The sequence below is a fragment of the Hipposideros armiger genome, unplaced genomic scaffold, assembly GCF_001890085.2.
Source record: "Hipposideros armiger isolate ML-2016 unplaced genomic scaffold, ASM189008v1 scaffold_7, whole genome shotgun sequence".
In the NCBI taxonomy this organism is placed as follows: Eukaryota; Metazoa; Chordata; class Mammalia; order Chiroptera; family Hipposideridae; genus Hipposideros; species Hipposideros armiger.
In genome coordinates this window covers 5,313,149-5,326,819 of record NW_017731357.1, presented here as the reverse complement: position 1 = coordinate 5,326,819, position 13,671 = coordinate 5,313,149, and the positions used below count along the sequence as shown (strand labels likewise).

At 35.8% G+C, this 13,671-nt stretch overlaps 1 protein-coding gene across 14 annotated transcripts in view; it reads right to left on the bottom strand.

The window, feature by feature from the left end:
- Positions 1 to 13,671, bottom strand: part of CASK (calcium/calmodulin dependent serine protein kinase) — a 415,968-nt gene that overhangs the window by 94,396 nt on the left and 307,901 nt on the right. For all 14 annotated transcript variants that reach the window (XM_019649798.1, XM_019649806.1, XM_019649845.1 and 11 more), the window contains 2 exons: positions 13,188 to 13,271; positions 2,528 to 2,627 (listed from right to left, as the gene is read on the bottom strand). In XM_019649798.1, coding sequence (XP_019505343.1) covers positions 2,528 to 2,627; positions 13,188 to 13,271 — 184 coding nt within the window. The remainder of the gene's footprint in view (positions 1 to 2,527; positions 2,628 to 13,187; positions 13,272 to 13,671) is intronic.

Below are 13,671 nucleotides of genomic sequence, written 5' to 3'. Positions count from 1 at the left end.
GAACTTAAAATAAATGATGCAGAATTTAAAGATTAGAATTAAACAGAGAAGACTTTAGGTTTGAAATTTAATGAAAATATTAAAAATTAAAAAAACAGATGTGTTAATTTATGAAAATATAAAGTTCTTATGTGAATCCAGATAAAATACATAATAGGCCTTTTTGCAACCAACCATACAACCATTACTGTTGGTTGCAGAACAGGAAACTTGCTGGCAGATAGCTATTTGATAAATTATGCTGATAAAATATTATAATGTCTTCCTTTAAATGGCTTAGGAATTAAAAATTAATTTTAGGAACATACAAATAATTCCTGATAGCTATGTGAAAGTTAGGGAAATATTAGAATTTTATTCAAAATTTTCTTTCGTCTTTGACTTCTGAGTATATAAAAACTTCCTCTTTATTTAGGGTAGGTGATCAGACACATACACTGCCTAATAATTCTTCTATATTTTATTTGTAGCAGTGGGACAGTGCTATTTAAAAATATTTTAGAGACAGACCTTTAGCATAGCAAATGAAAATATAGGCTGCTTACAAAATCATTAAGATCCAGAAATTTTTTTAAAAGACAAAAAAATAGGGTGTGACTTCAAGAAGGGGAAGAAGAAATGCGAAATTGTGAACCACAAATTTGAGGGCTTTCAGGCTATCTGTAAGCCAGTGTAAGAAATTTCTTACTTTTTTGTTTAAAAAGCAAGTACTGTTATCAGAAACTATTTCAGCCATATCATTTAGAAGTTATACTAAAAAAAAACCCAGAAAAAACTGGGCAATAAAAATGTATTAAATAGAAAATAAGCATGTCTATAACTATAGACAGTTCCTTTCCCTAAAAGAAAAACCCAACTTTTCACAGAAAGGAACACTTAAGAGCTCATTAAACTCTTCCCAGGCAGAGGCACATATTAAGGGGCAACATTACAGATCAGGTCTGTGAAGCTATTGCAAGGACCATACTGCTCTGTAAGCCCATTTCTAAAAGTGAAAATGATATTAAAACATATTCCAAATATGCAACTATATCATGTAGTCCCAGCACAACATAAAACCATTACTGGGACCACTGTCCCTAGATAGCATCAAGTGTAATCTGAGTATGAGGAGAGAAGAGAGAGGTTCCTAGCTAAAAACAACAACAAAAAGCTACAGGTGAAGGGAACAAAATGACCAGGAGGGAAGACACGAAACAATAGGGAGCACTGGGGAACATACCTATAAATACAACTGTGGTCTTGCCTTCCGTGTGGTAAGGGCATGGGGTGATTACCAAGTCAGAACAAGAGGAAAACAGTGAGGTATCCTCAGAGTCTCTTCTCTAAGATTCCCATTTCTGAATGTTTTTGGAAATCACCTCACTCAAAAGAGGAAGAGTCACATCCCAATTGGTAAAGGTCAGAATGAGGAACTATATAGCTGCTGGAATGGAAAACTTAATCCTGTTATTTTGCACAAGGTATAAACACAGGCCAATTGGTAAGAAACTCTCTCTGTATATGTGCATGTGTATGTGAAGGTGTACGCGCACATACGTGTATAAACAGAGGAAGGAAGAAGCATAAATACTGACAAATGCTCATGGTACCGACAGGAAAGAAGCATTAGCACATCCATTCTTTCTATATTGCTAATTGTGAAGGACAAACAACTCATGCTTTAGGAAGGGCCTGGGCCTGGATTCCAATGGTAATCTATAAATATTGAATGAGCCAGTCCAAGAGTACAAAAATCAAATCAACAGCATCATGTCAACCACATGGCAAATACTGAGGGGGCTCTAATAAAAGAAGAAAAATGGAGGGCAGAGGACAAATGATGCAGGAATTAAATTAATAAAGGAATACATACATTAAAAAAGCTGTAACACACATACATGCATTTACATATACATATATATGGATCCTATGGATTTTTAGTGAATAATACCTGATGAAAATCTGAGCATTTTATAATATAATTTTGTGAACACTGGTGGGTTTTTTCAGGAATACCTACATTCATTTAATCAATATAGGTAACTCTTCTATGTTTTCCCTTGAACGCTTGTATACATGTATTATAGACTTTATAAAAAGAGAACTTGTAAATGTTTCAAGAGATAACTCATAAGATTTACACGGAAAGATTCAATTAAAAGCAGTGTTGTCCCAAAGTCTGCTCTGCTATGGTTGATGTGGGGAAAATCTTACATCAGAACTTCTTGTTGAGGCAGAAGGTAATCAGAAAGATCCAAAAAAATCGACTACAATGTTGAACTGGATGAAGTGGGAAAAAGGGAAGAAGTATTTCTGAGGTAAAAATAAAAAAGTGAAATGTTGGTTTTGGAGCAGCAGGGGAGAGCAACTTTGGTATTAAAATTAAAAGGAACCAGACACATGTGGACGGGATTTGGTTGCTGACAAACTTCCTTACCACCCCTTGGAGGCGTTGACTAGAGTCACAGAAAAAGGTCTATTCAAAATGGAGGAGAAAGGATGTAGATACCAGATGATTCACATGGTGAATGAATGATCCAGTTACCTGAGGAGGTAGGGTCTTCGGAGAAATCTGGCAACTCTTCAGGGGGATCCCCATAAAATGAGTTGAATTTGTGACTTGACACAGCTGCTAGTACTGCACCCTAAAGTAAAGAGATGAAGAAATATTAAAACAAATACATAAATACAAAAAGTTAACAAATGATTATTTAACAGTCAAATACATAGGAGATGACAGCTAGAAAAGGAGTAGCTTTTAAATAACTTTGGATTCCTTCAAATCAATCATGTATGCATATGCCAGAATAATACTGTTGGAGGTTGCAAATGTATATGAAACCATTTACATTTTGAACTCAAACACGTACCACACAATGGAATATTCTGCAGTCTCTATAAAATGATGATGCAGAAGGCTGTCTAATGAAATGGAAAGAGGCTTGTGATGAACTACATAAAAAAGATTTTAAAACAATCTACAGTATGGTCTAATTTTTGAAAAAAAAGTTAATATAGATATAAAAGACTGCACATATACATCAAACTGTGGTTAGTATTAATTATCTCTAGGAAGTAAAAATATGAGTCATTTCCCTTTTTAACCCCCCCCCATTGTTTTTGTTAACAATGACTATGTGTTATTCTTATACAGTATTTCTCAATCAGGCCACACAGCAGAATCAACTAACGTGACTCTTTTAGCACAGGCATAGCCTCCCCTGATTCCTAGTTGAGAATCACTGTCATATTGAGTGCGTGACACCCCTTAGGACTGTTGAGTAGAAAAAGGTTGGGATTTACTGGTTCAGTAACAAGAAGAACGCTAATAGTTATTGTGTAAAAGTGTTTAATTCTGCGAGTGTTAGGTGTAGGTCAGAATATCTGGGTGTGTTCCTTGGCTCTGCCACTTTCCAGCTGCATGATGCTACTTGAGTCAATCATTTAACCTCGTGGGGTTTTCCCCTTTGTAAAGTGAGGATATTAAAACTGACATAACTTAGGGCTGTCAAAAGTCAATATGTATATGAAAATACTTTGCAAACTGTAAAACATTTTGTAAATGCAAATCATTACTAACCCTACTAATATAACATGAGCACAGCCTTTTGTTGGTCTAGGAAGAAACACTCATTTAGGTAGTCTAAAGTATCAGTTCACTGAAGTAGTCTTAAGTATAAATTTTAAATATTGAACTCTTGGATTTTTTTTGAAAAGAAACATAAATCTTTCATGTGTGTAGGCATTTATTAAATACATGAAAACATTAATAGAAATACATTTCCACAAGATTCATTTTTTGGGGGGGGGGTCATGTTAGGGTTTCTTTCTATAAATAGAAATTGAAACAGAGACAAACTGCAGAAAGGAAAGAGCAAAAAGCAAAGTGATCTTGATGATAACATGCCAGGCAACTTTTTATATTCTCAAAAAGGGTTAATACAGGAGAGGTTCTTATGTGGAATTTTATGGTCAGCTACCATGATAAAAAAATAGTACTGAATGCTGAGTTCTTCTTTCTACAGTAGAAGCTTATTTCACTTTACATATTATACATTGTTCCCTAAAACCTGGGTGGGAATGGAATTTTTACAAATCAAATCAAATGTTTCCCACACACTGAAATTAAAATTTTAGAGATGCTATATTTTTTATTTCCAAATGAAGATTCAATTGAGTTTCTTTTTAAAATTAAATTTATTGGGGTGACATTGATTAACAAGATTATATAAGTTTCAAGTGTATAATATTATAATATATCATCTGTATATTGCATTGTATGCTCATCACCCAAAGTTTAGTTTCCTTCTGTCATCATATATTTGACCCCCTTTGCCCTCTTCAACCTCCCCCATCCCCTCTTTCCCTCTGATATATGGCAGTTTTACATCTCAAGGCCTGTTCTAGCTATTACTGTAATGAAAGATCTAGAAATATTTATACTACTAGGAAATATTTATACTACTATTTAAAAGAGCCCTGAGAGGTAAATTCTTTTGAAATAATAGTAGCAAGTTCCTAATTTATCTGTCTTATGGCTAGCAGTTTTGTTTATTTAGTTCTCTAAACTCAGTGACTGCATGTGGTTTGAATTTTCAACACAAAGCTATTAGGTAAAACAGCAAAATGGTTCCAAAATACTTCATGGATTTAGAGAATTTTATTAGAATTTGAGCGTCAACTTTAGAGATGATTCATTCTAAGAGACTCATTCTGTTGATGAGACTCATTCAGGTTCAGAGAGGCTTAGCAACCTGTTAAGGTTGCTGCCAACTTTGAGATAGAATCAGGAGCAGGCAGAACTGAGGTCCTCTAACTACTCTCCCCAGTTAAAGGGTTTTTACTATTCCAGCGGTCAACCATCTTTTCCTGTAAAGGGCCAGACAGTACATATTTTAGGCTTGAAGGCAATGACTCAACTCTGCCATTGTAGTGTGAAGCAGCCATAGACAATATGTACGTGAATGTTCATGCTGTGTTCCAATAAAACTTTATATATAAAAATAGGGTGGTGGGCTAGATTTGGTTTCCAGGCAGTAGTTTGCTAAACCCTGTACTACACTATTGTTATTAAGGAGCTCAGATCTCATACAAGTAGTTCTTCAAACTTCCTACTTTATTAAATCCTTGATAAAGAAGTTTTCTATCTAAATTAGTAGGTATACTTTAGTATGTTTTGAGAGTAAAACATATCAATTTTGAGTTAAGGAGGCTATTCACAAGCTGTTAAGATAGCTAATATTAAAGATGCAATTTTCTAAGCCAATTAACCTAGAAAGGAGAAGGCAGATTCTAAACTCAAAGAAAAAGAGATCTACAAGTAATTACTTTTTAACTTAATCATAATTATAGTTCATATGTCAAACATCAAAATGGAATGCTCTCAGCTAGATGATTCTGTGTCTCATTTAAGGACGTAGAAAACAAGAAAAGGGTTAGCTCAGATTTCTGCTATGTTAAACTACTAAATGCACTTAAGAAGGCAACAACATTAGTAAGTGAGGAACGCAAGAGTTGAACACAGGTATAACTGACTTGAAGACAACCGCAAAAAAACCAATATATACTCTCTTTTTGGTGCCCCTAACTGAGCTCAGAAACAAGCACCATGAAGTTTGATAGGCACAAGGGCAGGTACATTTTAACAAGTTTAAATACAAAATACACAAACATAAGATATAGAATAACTGGCTTTGTACCCAAATGGCAAGGTAACACATAGTCATAGTATAATATACTGGGGGGGGGGAGAGGGGAGCCCATCACAGGGACATACAAATATGAGTGTGACATAAAATACAAGAGAGGGTCACCTTATTAGGATGCAGAACACTGAACTCAAAGCCTTGAACTTGGAAAGGGTGAGGCTGAACAAAGATAACCAAAAGACTAGAAAATCACTTCAAGGTAGAAATGTTAAAGGATTTGGGTTGATTACTTTTAAGAATTAAGTCCTAGATAATGAGATCATTGATTCAATCAGAACTTTCAATCTCTGTCCATATAATTACAGCCAAAGTTATGATTTGGCTGTAACTATGAAGTTATCATAGTCAGCATAGCCTATACAGAGCCTATACAGATATGATGCTCAAGCATAACCTAAACACAGGTCTAACACCTGGAATTTTATAACATTAAGTCAGGATATACTAATAAAGGAGGCTGTGCTATCTTCTCTGAAGAAAACTAAAAATGAGACTTATAAGCATAGTAGATATGGCAATATTTAAGAGCAATTGCATGGCATAGATATCTTAGGAATCCTTTTGGTCTGTGAAAAAGTACTTTATAAAGATGGTCTTTAGAAGCCACACTGCCTAACTGAGGAAGTAATAAATTCTACGTTTTGGAATCAAATTAATAGAACTGCTTTGTAAAATCAGTGTAGGAGGATCAAAATCACTTTAATTATTATTTATGCAACTGTTCATATCAGAATAATAGTTTTCAGTTTTTAGAATCAAAGATGCCTTTTAGATACTAGATTTACTGCTCTGAGTAGCTGGAGCCTACAACTGCTATGCTAACCTACTGCATCTACACAAACCCTCATGACACAAAAGGACTGTATATAAATGCTGGCTTTCATGAGGGCACAAAGGTCCTTGAGAAACTCTTAAGTTAGTTTTCATTGAATTAATTGAAATGGGACGAATGCCAAAAGGCAGCTATTAGAGCTTACTAGTTGACCTCTAAAAAGGTGCTGCATAGGTGTCACTATTGCTCTCGGAGGTGCCAAGACCCCAGATGGCAATACTGTACAACAGAACTTTCTGCAGTGAGAAGAATGTTCTATACCTGTGCAATCCAACACAGTGGTCATAAGCCACATGTGGTACTGAGCACTTGACATGTGGCTACTGCAACTGAGAAAACAAATTCAAAACTGTATTTAATATTAATAAATTAAAATTAAAATGCAAGTAGTTACATATGGCTAGTGGCTACTGCTTTGGATAGTGCGGCTCTATAAAGTACTGAAAAACAGCATTCCTAAACAAACTTTTTCTAGTTCTGCAAAGCTCAGGAATCCAAGAAACCAATCAGTAAGTCAGAGAAGTGTGCAGGCTATTCTTTTGCAATTTGCAAAATCAATAAAGGAAAACTGTAGAAATCTCCCTCACTTTCTGTATATACAAGGAACAAATGATTTTATCCCCTAAATTGAATCACATGGATTCAACTCACCATGTCCTGAACTGATTGCAATAAAGGTACCCGAATACAGAATCTTGCTTCTATTTATACAGAATTTCCTCAATATACTTCACTGTAGGGAAATCTACTCTCTACATGTAGAAATAACTCATGAATCAAAGGGGATGATTTCTGGAACAGATTCCCTCCTGAGCCTCTTCCCTAGGTAGACATGCTCAGACACTCACAGACACCCCCCTAGTCCTTTCCACACCTTTCCACCCTGTCCTTGCTCAGCAACTCCTTCAAGTAGATTATAGCCAGGGTTAGAGTACAGGTGTGTGTGCCTCCTTAAGAGACACACAGAGCACAGATTTTCTAGACAGCCTAGATTGCACAGTCGGCCCCATGCATCCTAATATTCAGTTTGAGAATATATGATCTTCATATCTAGTCCCTTGTTCAGGCCTATGTAGTATATTAAAGCAAGCATTGTTTCTAGAAGATTTCTAAAGAATGAAGTGTTAAAATTCTAGTGCCTAGTATGAAATAAAACGGTGGAAAAAAATCCCCCAACATCTGAAATGTCTGGTAACCAAAATGGGGAAAAGAAATTTTCCATTGTCATTTGCAGATGTAAAAATAAAATAATGAAATAAAGGAGAATAAAAAGAAGTGTGTGATAATAATTCAGATCACATGCAGGGTTCCATAAACTTTTTTTAATGTACAGTTTGAAACACAGTCTGAAAATGATGTTAATGCTTTCTAGTTATCCAAATAATTTTTTCATTAGGGATCTGTTGTCTCCTGCAGCCTGTTGAAGAGATTAAATGCCAAAATGCAAGTACAAATATGAAAAGAAACATTTCTGATTGTTTAGTATTGATAGTAGTATGACCAATAATAAGCAATCATCTTGAAATTTCAGCAAAGTAAAATGAATAATGTGTTATATTTTGGCATAGACTAGTTTTACAAAACTTTCCAAATGAGAAAAAGTTTCAACTGTAAAAACAATAAATTTACTACCAAAAATCCCTGTTTGGGTAAAAACCTTGTGGAGGGCAAGTTATTTACAGAGATCAAAAATCTTAAGTACAGGGGCCGGCAGGGTGGCTCAGTTGGTTGAAGTGCGAGTTCTGAGCAACAGGGTCGCCGGTTTGATTCCCACATGGGCCGGTGAACTGCGCCCGAGCTGAGCTGCCAACGGGACGCTGGATGGCTCAGCTGGTGAGAGCGCGTGCTGTTAACAACAAGGTTGCTGGTTCGACCCCTATATGGGATGGTAGGCTGCCCCCTCCTCGCCGCAACTAAGATTGAACACAACACATGGGCAGCAGGATGGCTCAGCTGGTTAGAGTGCATGCTCTAACAACAAGGTTGCCTGTTTTATTCCTGCATGGGATGGTGGGCTGCGCCCCTGCCCCAACAGCTAGATTGAAAGCAGCGATGGACTTGGAGCTGAGCTTGCACCCTCCACAACTAAGATTGAAGAACAACAACTTGACTTGGACCTGATGAGTCCTGAAAAAAAATGTTCCCCTTCCCCAATTCCTCAACACTGTTCCCTCCCCCAATTCCCCAATAAAATCTTAAAAAAAAACTTAAGTACAGAATAAATTTTGATGCCATCAATTTCAGTAGCAGAGAACTTACCCTAAAAATATAATCAAAACTGTACAAAGATTTATTAATGAAAATAGCCAATGCAACAGTATTTATGGCCATGAAAAACTGGAAGCGATTTCTATGTCCAACAACTGGTTAATTGAATTATACTCATAAGTACATATGATGAATTTTTCTAGAACCATTACAGTTTGTTCTTTAGAGTAGTAACTCTCAATAAAGTGGACATATCACAACCACCTAAGGGGCTTTTCCTATAAAGACACAGCCCTCTAACCTCCTGGATGCCTGGGGCTCAGGGAGGGAGGGGTAGTGTCTTGGGTGAGCTGAGTGGTGCAGTTACTGTTACTATGGGAATGTGCCATATCTCTCAAGTGTGTCAGAGTGAAAGCCAGTATTTAGGAATATTTTGTCACATGGCATAAAAAAGGTGGTTCATGTGAAATCCACATAACATAAAAGTCACCATTTTAAAGTGTACAATTCAGTGATATTTAGCAGATTCACAATGCTATGTGGCCACCACTTCTGTCTAGTTCTAAAACATCTTTATCTGCCCCCCGCCACTTCCCTATACCCATTAAGCAGTCACTACCCAGTGCCAGGAAATGACCAATTTGTTTTTTCTCTCTAAGGATTTACAGATATAAATATCTATTCTGGATATTACAGATAAACAGTATCATCCAATAGGTAGCCTTTTATGTCTTTTATTGTATGTGGATATCAAATTGGCCCAGCACCAGTTGTTGAAAAGACTTCACCTTCCCCATTGAATTGCCTTGGCAACTTTTGTTGAAAATCAACTGACCACATATATAAGGGTTTATTCCTGAACTCTTAATTCTGCTCCACAATCTACATGCCTATCCTCATACCATACTGGTACCACAGTGTCCTGATGACTGTAGCTTTATAGTAAGTGTTAAGTGTTGAAATTGAAAACTATGAGTCTTCCAACTTTGTTCTTGCTTACAGATTGTTTTGGCTATTCTAGGTCCTTTGCATTTCCATATACATTTTGGGATCAGTTTGACTATTTCTGCTAAAACTTTGATAGGGATTGTGCTGAATCTACAGCTTGATTTGGAAAGAACTGTTATCTTAATAATATTGGGTCTTCCAATTCACGGACATTAAATATCTGTCCATTTAGTTAGATCCTCTTTAATTTCTCTCAGCAATGTTAGTTTACAAGTCTTATACTTCTTTTGTTAAATTTATTCTTAAGTAGCTCATTCTTTTTGATACTATTGTGAATGGAATTGTTTAATTTTAAGATTGCTCATTGCTCATATATAGAAATACAATTCAATTTTATATATTGACCTTGTATCCTGTGACCTTGCTAAATGTGTTATTTCTAATAGCTTTTTTGAATATTCCTTAGGATTTTCTACATACAGGATCATGTCATCATGTAAACAAAGAGAACTTTACTTTCTTTCCAATCTGGATGCCTTTTATTTTGTTTTCTTGCCTGACTGCATTAGAGCTGAGTGTTTGTATTTTTATTAAGTTCCCAAGTGATGGTAATGTTGTTGGTCTGGGGAATTGCACTTGGAGAGCCAGTGCTCTAAAAAAATGTATATCACATAATGGGCATGATACTAGAGGAGAATGGAAGAGAAATGAGTGTTATATCATAAGATCGTCCCTTTCTAGATACTGTGAAGGAAAATGATCGAGATGGTGAGAAAAGTCTCAGCATAGTTACTTTGGAAGAAATACAGAAATAGAGATTATCCAGTGCAAGTTTTCATGTTCTATACATTATTAAATAGCCTTTAAAAAACCCCTCAAAATGTTAATGTCAATGACTGAAAAAAAGCTAAAATGGTATGGAGTGTCCACTGAGGAATTACAGTTATTTACAAATAGAGTACCAAATCAAAGGTATTAACATTAAAATCATAATAAAACAAAAAAAATAATAATGTTAATAGCAAATAATCTCTATGGAGCACTTATGACTACCAGGTAGTATTCTAATTGCTGTGATATTCATTCATTAAAACCTTCCAACCCTATGAGTTAGCTCTTATCATTATCCCCATTTTATAGATAAGGAAGTTGAGAGGCACAGAGAATCTAAGCTTGTTCAAGGTTACAAAGCTTGTGTCAGAGCCAGGACTCGCCCCAGGCAACGTAGACCCAGAGCCCACTCTTTCCCATAATACTGTACTCCTTCTCTTTCTTCTTGTCACCGACAATAAAAATTTCCTACTGCTGACTAAGTAACAAAAGTAATTTTCTCCTGCTTTCTGAGAACTTCCTTTTTAGTCACTTTCAAAGGGAGTCATAAAAATCTAGTTGCTGCCCACCATTTCAGAAGCTGAAAAACAGAGCCTGGATAGAAGGACGGGTGCCTAGCTGTTCATTTGTAAAAATAAGTTGTGTGGTGGGCTCTGGAAGCCAGGGAAGTTGTAATCTCTGTTCTGGAAGCTTACAGGAGAGGCAGCATGAGGAGAATTAGTTCCCTGAGGAGGGTAGGTGTAACATGCTTTAACCAGGTTGGCTGAATCACTCAAAGGAACACAGCCATAGCAGAAGCTGAAAAACTCAGCAACTGCTGATGTTCCTAATTCTAGGTTGTTTGGTGGGTCTTGAGACTTTAAATATCCCTGCAAAGGGATGTGGTAAATTCACATGACCCCTTTCTGCTGTGACAGCTTGGCCCTGTCCAAATGAATCTTAGTCACCACTTTGGCTATTTTAGGCCCAAGTCTGATTTTGTGGCACTGGGAGAAATACAGCATGTGTCTGGTGATGGAGCAACCCTGTGCCCTAGGGTAAAAGGCCTGTACTTGGGCAACGAAAGGTTCAGCCCCAGACAGAGCAATGTCACATAGGCCAAAGCAGCATTCCAGTTAAGAAGACTTTAGGGAAGAACTGAAAAAGAGGTATAATTAATGGTTTCTTTGCAGGGATTGGGGGTAGGAAGGAAACTAAATTCAAAAACAGCTGACCAAAATTCACTTTGGAGAGTAAGATTTTTTTCTTCGGTAGGCGACACTGGTTTGGGTGTATACCAAAGCAAAGAAATAAAAGTCCTGGTAAACTTCTTTGGGCACCATATTAATAATTATTTTTGCCAAGGACTTTTAAAGCAAAGAGAGGAGAGCCAGTCTGAACCTTTGCTCCAAAAACAACTGGGCGGAAGACTTAGCTGGGGATAAGCATCACCCAACAATGGCATGTTAAAATTCCCCTTGCTCTGTGTAGCAGTGCTGTCCAAGAGAACTTTCTGCAATGATGGAAACCTCCTGTATGTGCATTGTCCAATATAGGAGCCACTAGCCTCATGTGGTTACCGAGCACTTGAAATGTGCTCGTGTGACGGAGGAACTGACTTTTTAATTTTACTTAATTTGAATTAATTTAAATTTAAATTGCTACATGTGGCTTGTGGCTACTATGTTGGACAGTTCAGCTCTATTGGATAACACTGTGGCCTACATAGTTTTCCTAAAATTCATATAAATTTTCTTATAAATCTAGAGTTGCACACAACCATTCACTTATTTCAGGGGTTGAATAATAATGAATAATAGTATTGCAACTCATGACCTATTTGAAAATACAAAGAAGAGTTTTATAGTTGGCAGGAGTTGTGTGGCTAAGGGGGACTACTATCCAATCGACCACTTAGAGGACAGAGTTAATTTTTTTAAATAGTAATCAAAAGCAAGTCAAACATAAGTTAATTTTAAGACCATAATAGAATAGTTTTCTTTCTTGAGGGGGAGGGGAGAAATGCTGTCCTATAAAATTTTTGCCCACTGCTGAAAAGACTCCATTATTTTATATTGGGTCTTTTAAAAAACTTTTCAAGTCAAATGGGCTCCCTATATGGGGTAATTACTAATTTCTTTTGGTGACTTGGAGGATAGGAAGAGTGGTAAAAGGAGAAAGGTACCTAGGAAGAGCAATGAAAAGATGAGAAAAGTAATTTGAAAATATTTTCTAGTACTCCAAGGTAGTGGGGAATCTTACTGTTTTGTGATGGTTGTTGAATCCTAGTTCCAAGTCTAATTCGGTGTTGTTTCCATTGAACTAAACTACATTTTTTGGTCAAATATTTTTTTGAGAAAACATGGCCTAGATTTATACTAAAAATAATGGATAATAATAGTAAATTACTGCTTTTAAAGTAATTTTATCTGCTATGAATTTTAAAAATAATACAAATACAAAATATGATTAATCTTCCATTTTTTATAACTTATTGTTTGGATTCATACTTAGATATTACCTTACCATGATTTAAAAAACCAAAATCTTATTGAAAAAGTGGTAATTTTTGGAAGTGGGAATTTATCTATAAGAAAAATAATGGCCAACACTAGGATATATTTACGGGCCCCGAAACAGAATAAAAACATGATCATCAACTGTATCTGTCTGGCTTTTTGATGACTTCTTTAATTTACCTTTAGTTTCCTCCTTGCATTGAATTTCCTCAGTTGCTCTACTGTTTCTGGAAGATGAATCTTGTAGGCATAACGATCCCTCTCCTATAAAAGAAGAAAGATAATGAACACTTATAATTGGATAAAAAAGTGAAGAAGGTTAACCTAAAACAAACAATAAAGTCCTAATTATTAAATGTGAAACTTAGATTGAATTCTAGGAGACTGGAAATTTTATTCCATGATACTGGTAAACATTCTGAAACGAGGCATATGAAGGTCAAAACTAATAGTAAAATAATGTTTTCTTTTTAGCAATAATGAAGGGCTGAAATAATGGGTCATGTAATTTTCAGATATATGGCTAAAATAATTAATCATAATATGATGAAGTTATGAAGTTACCTTTGACATGATCTTGCCAGGTAAAATAAGCATTTGAAAAATTAACTCCATAACTTATTCAGCATTCTGAGTTATCAGGAATAACTGGATTTAAAAAAAA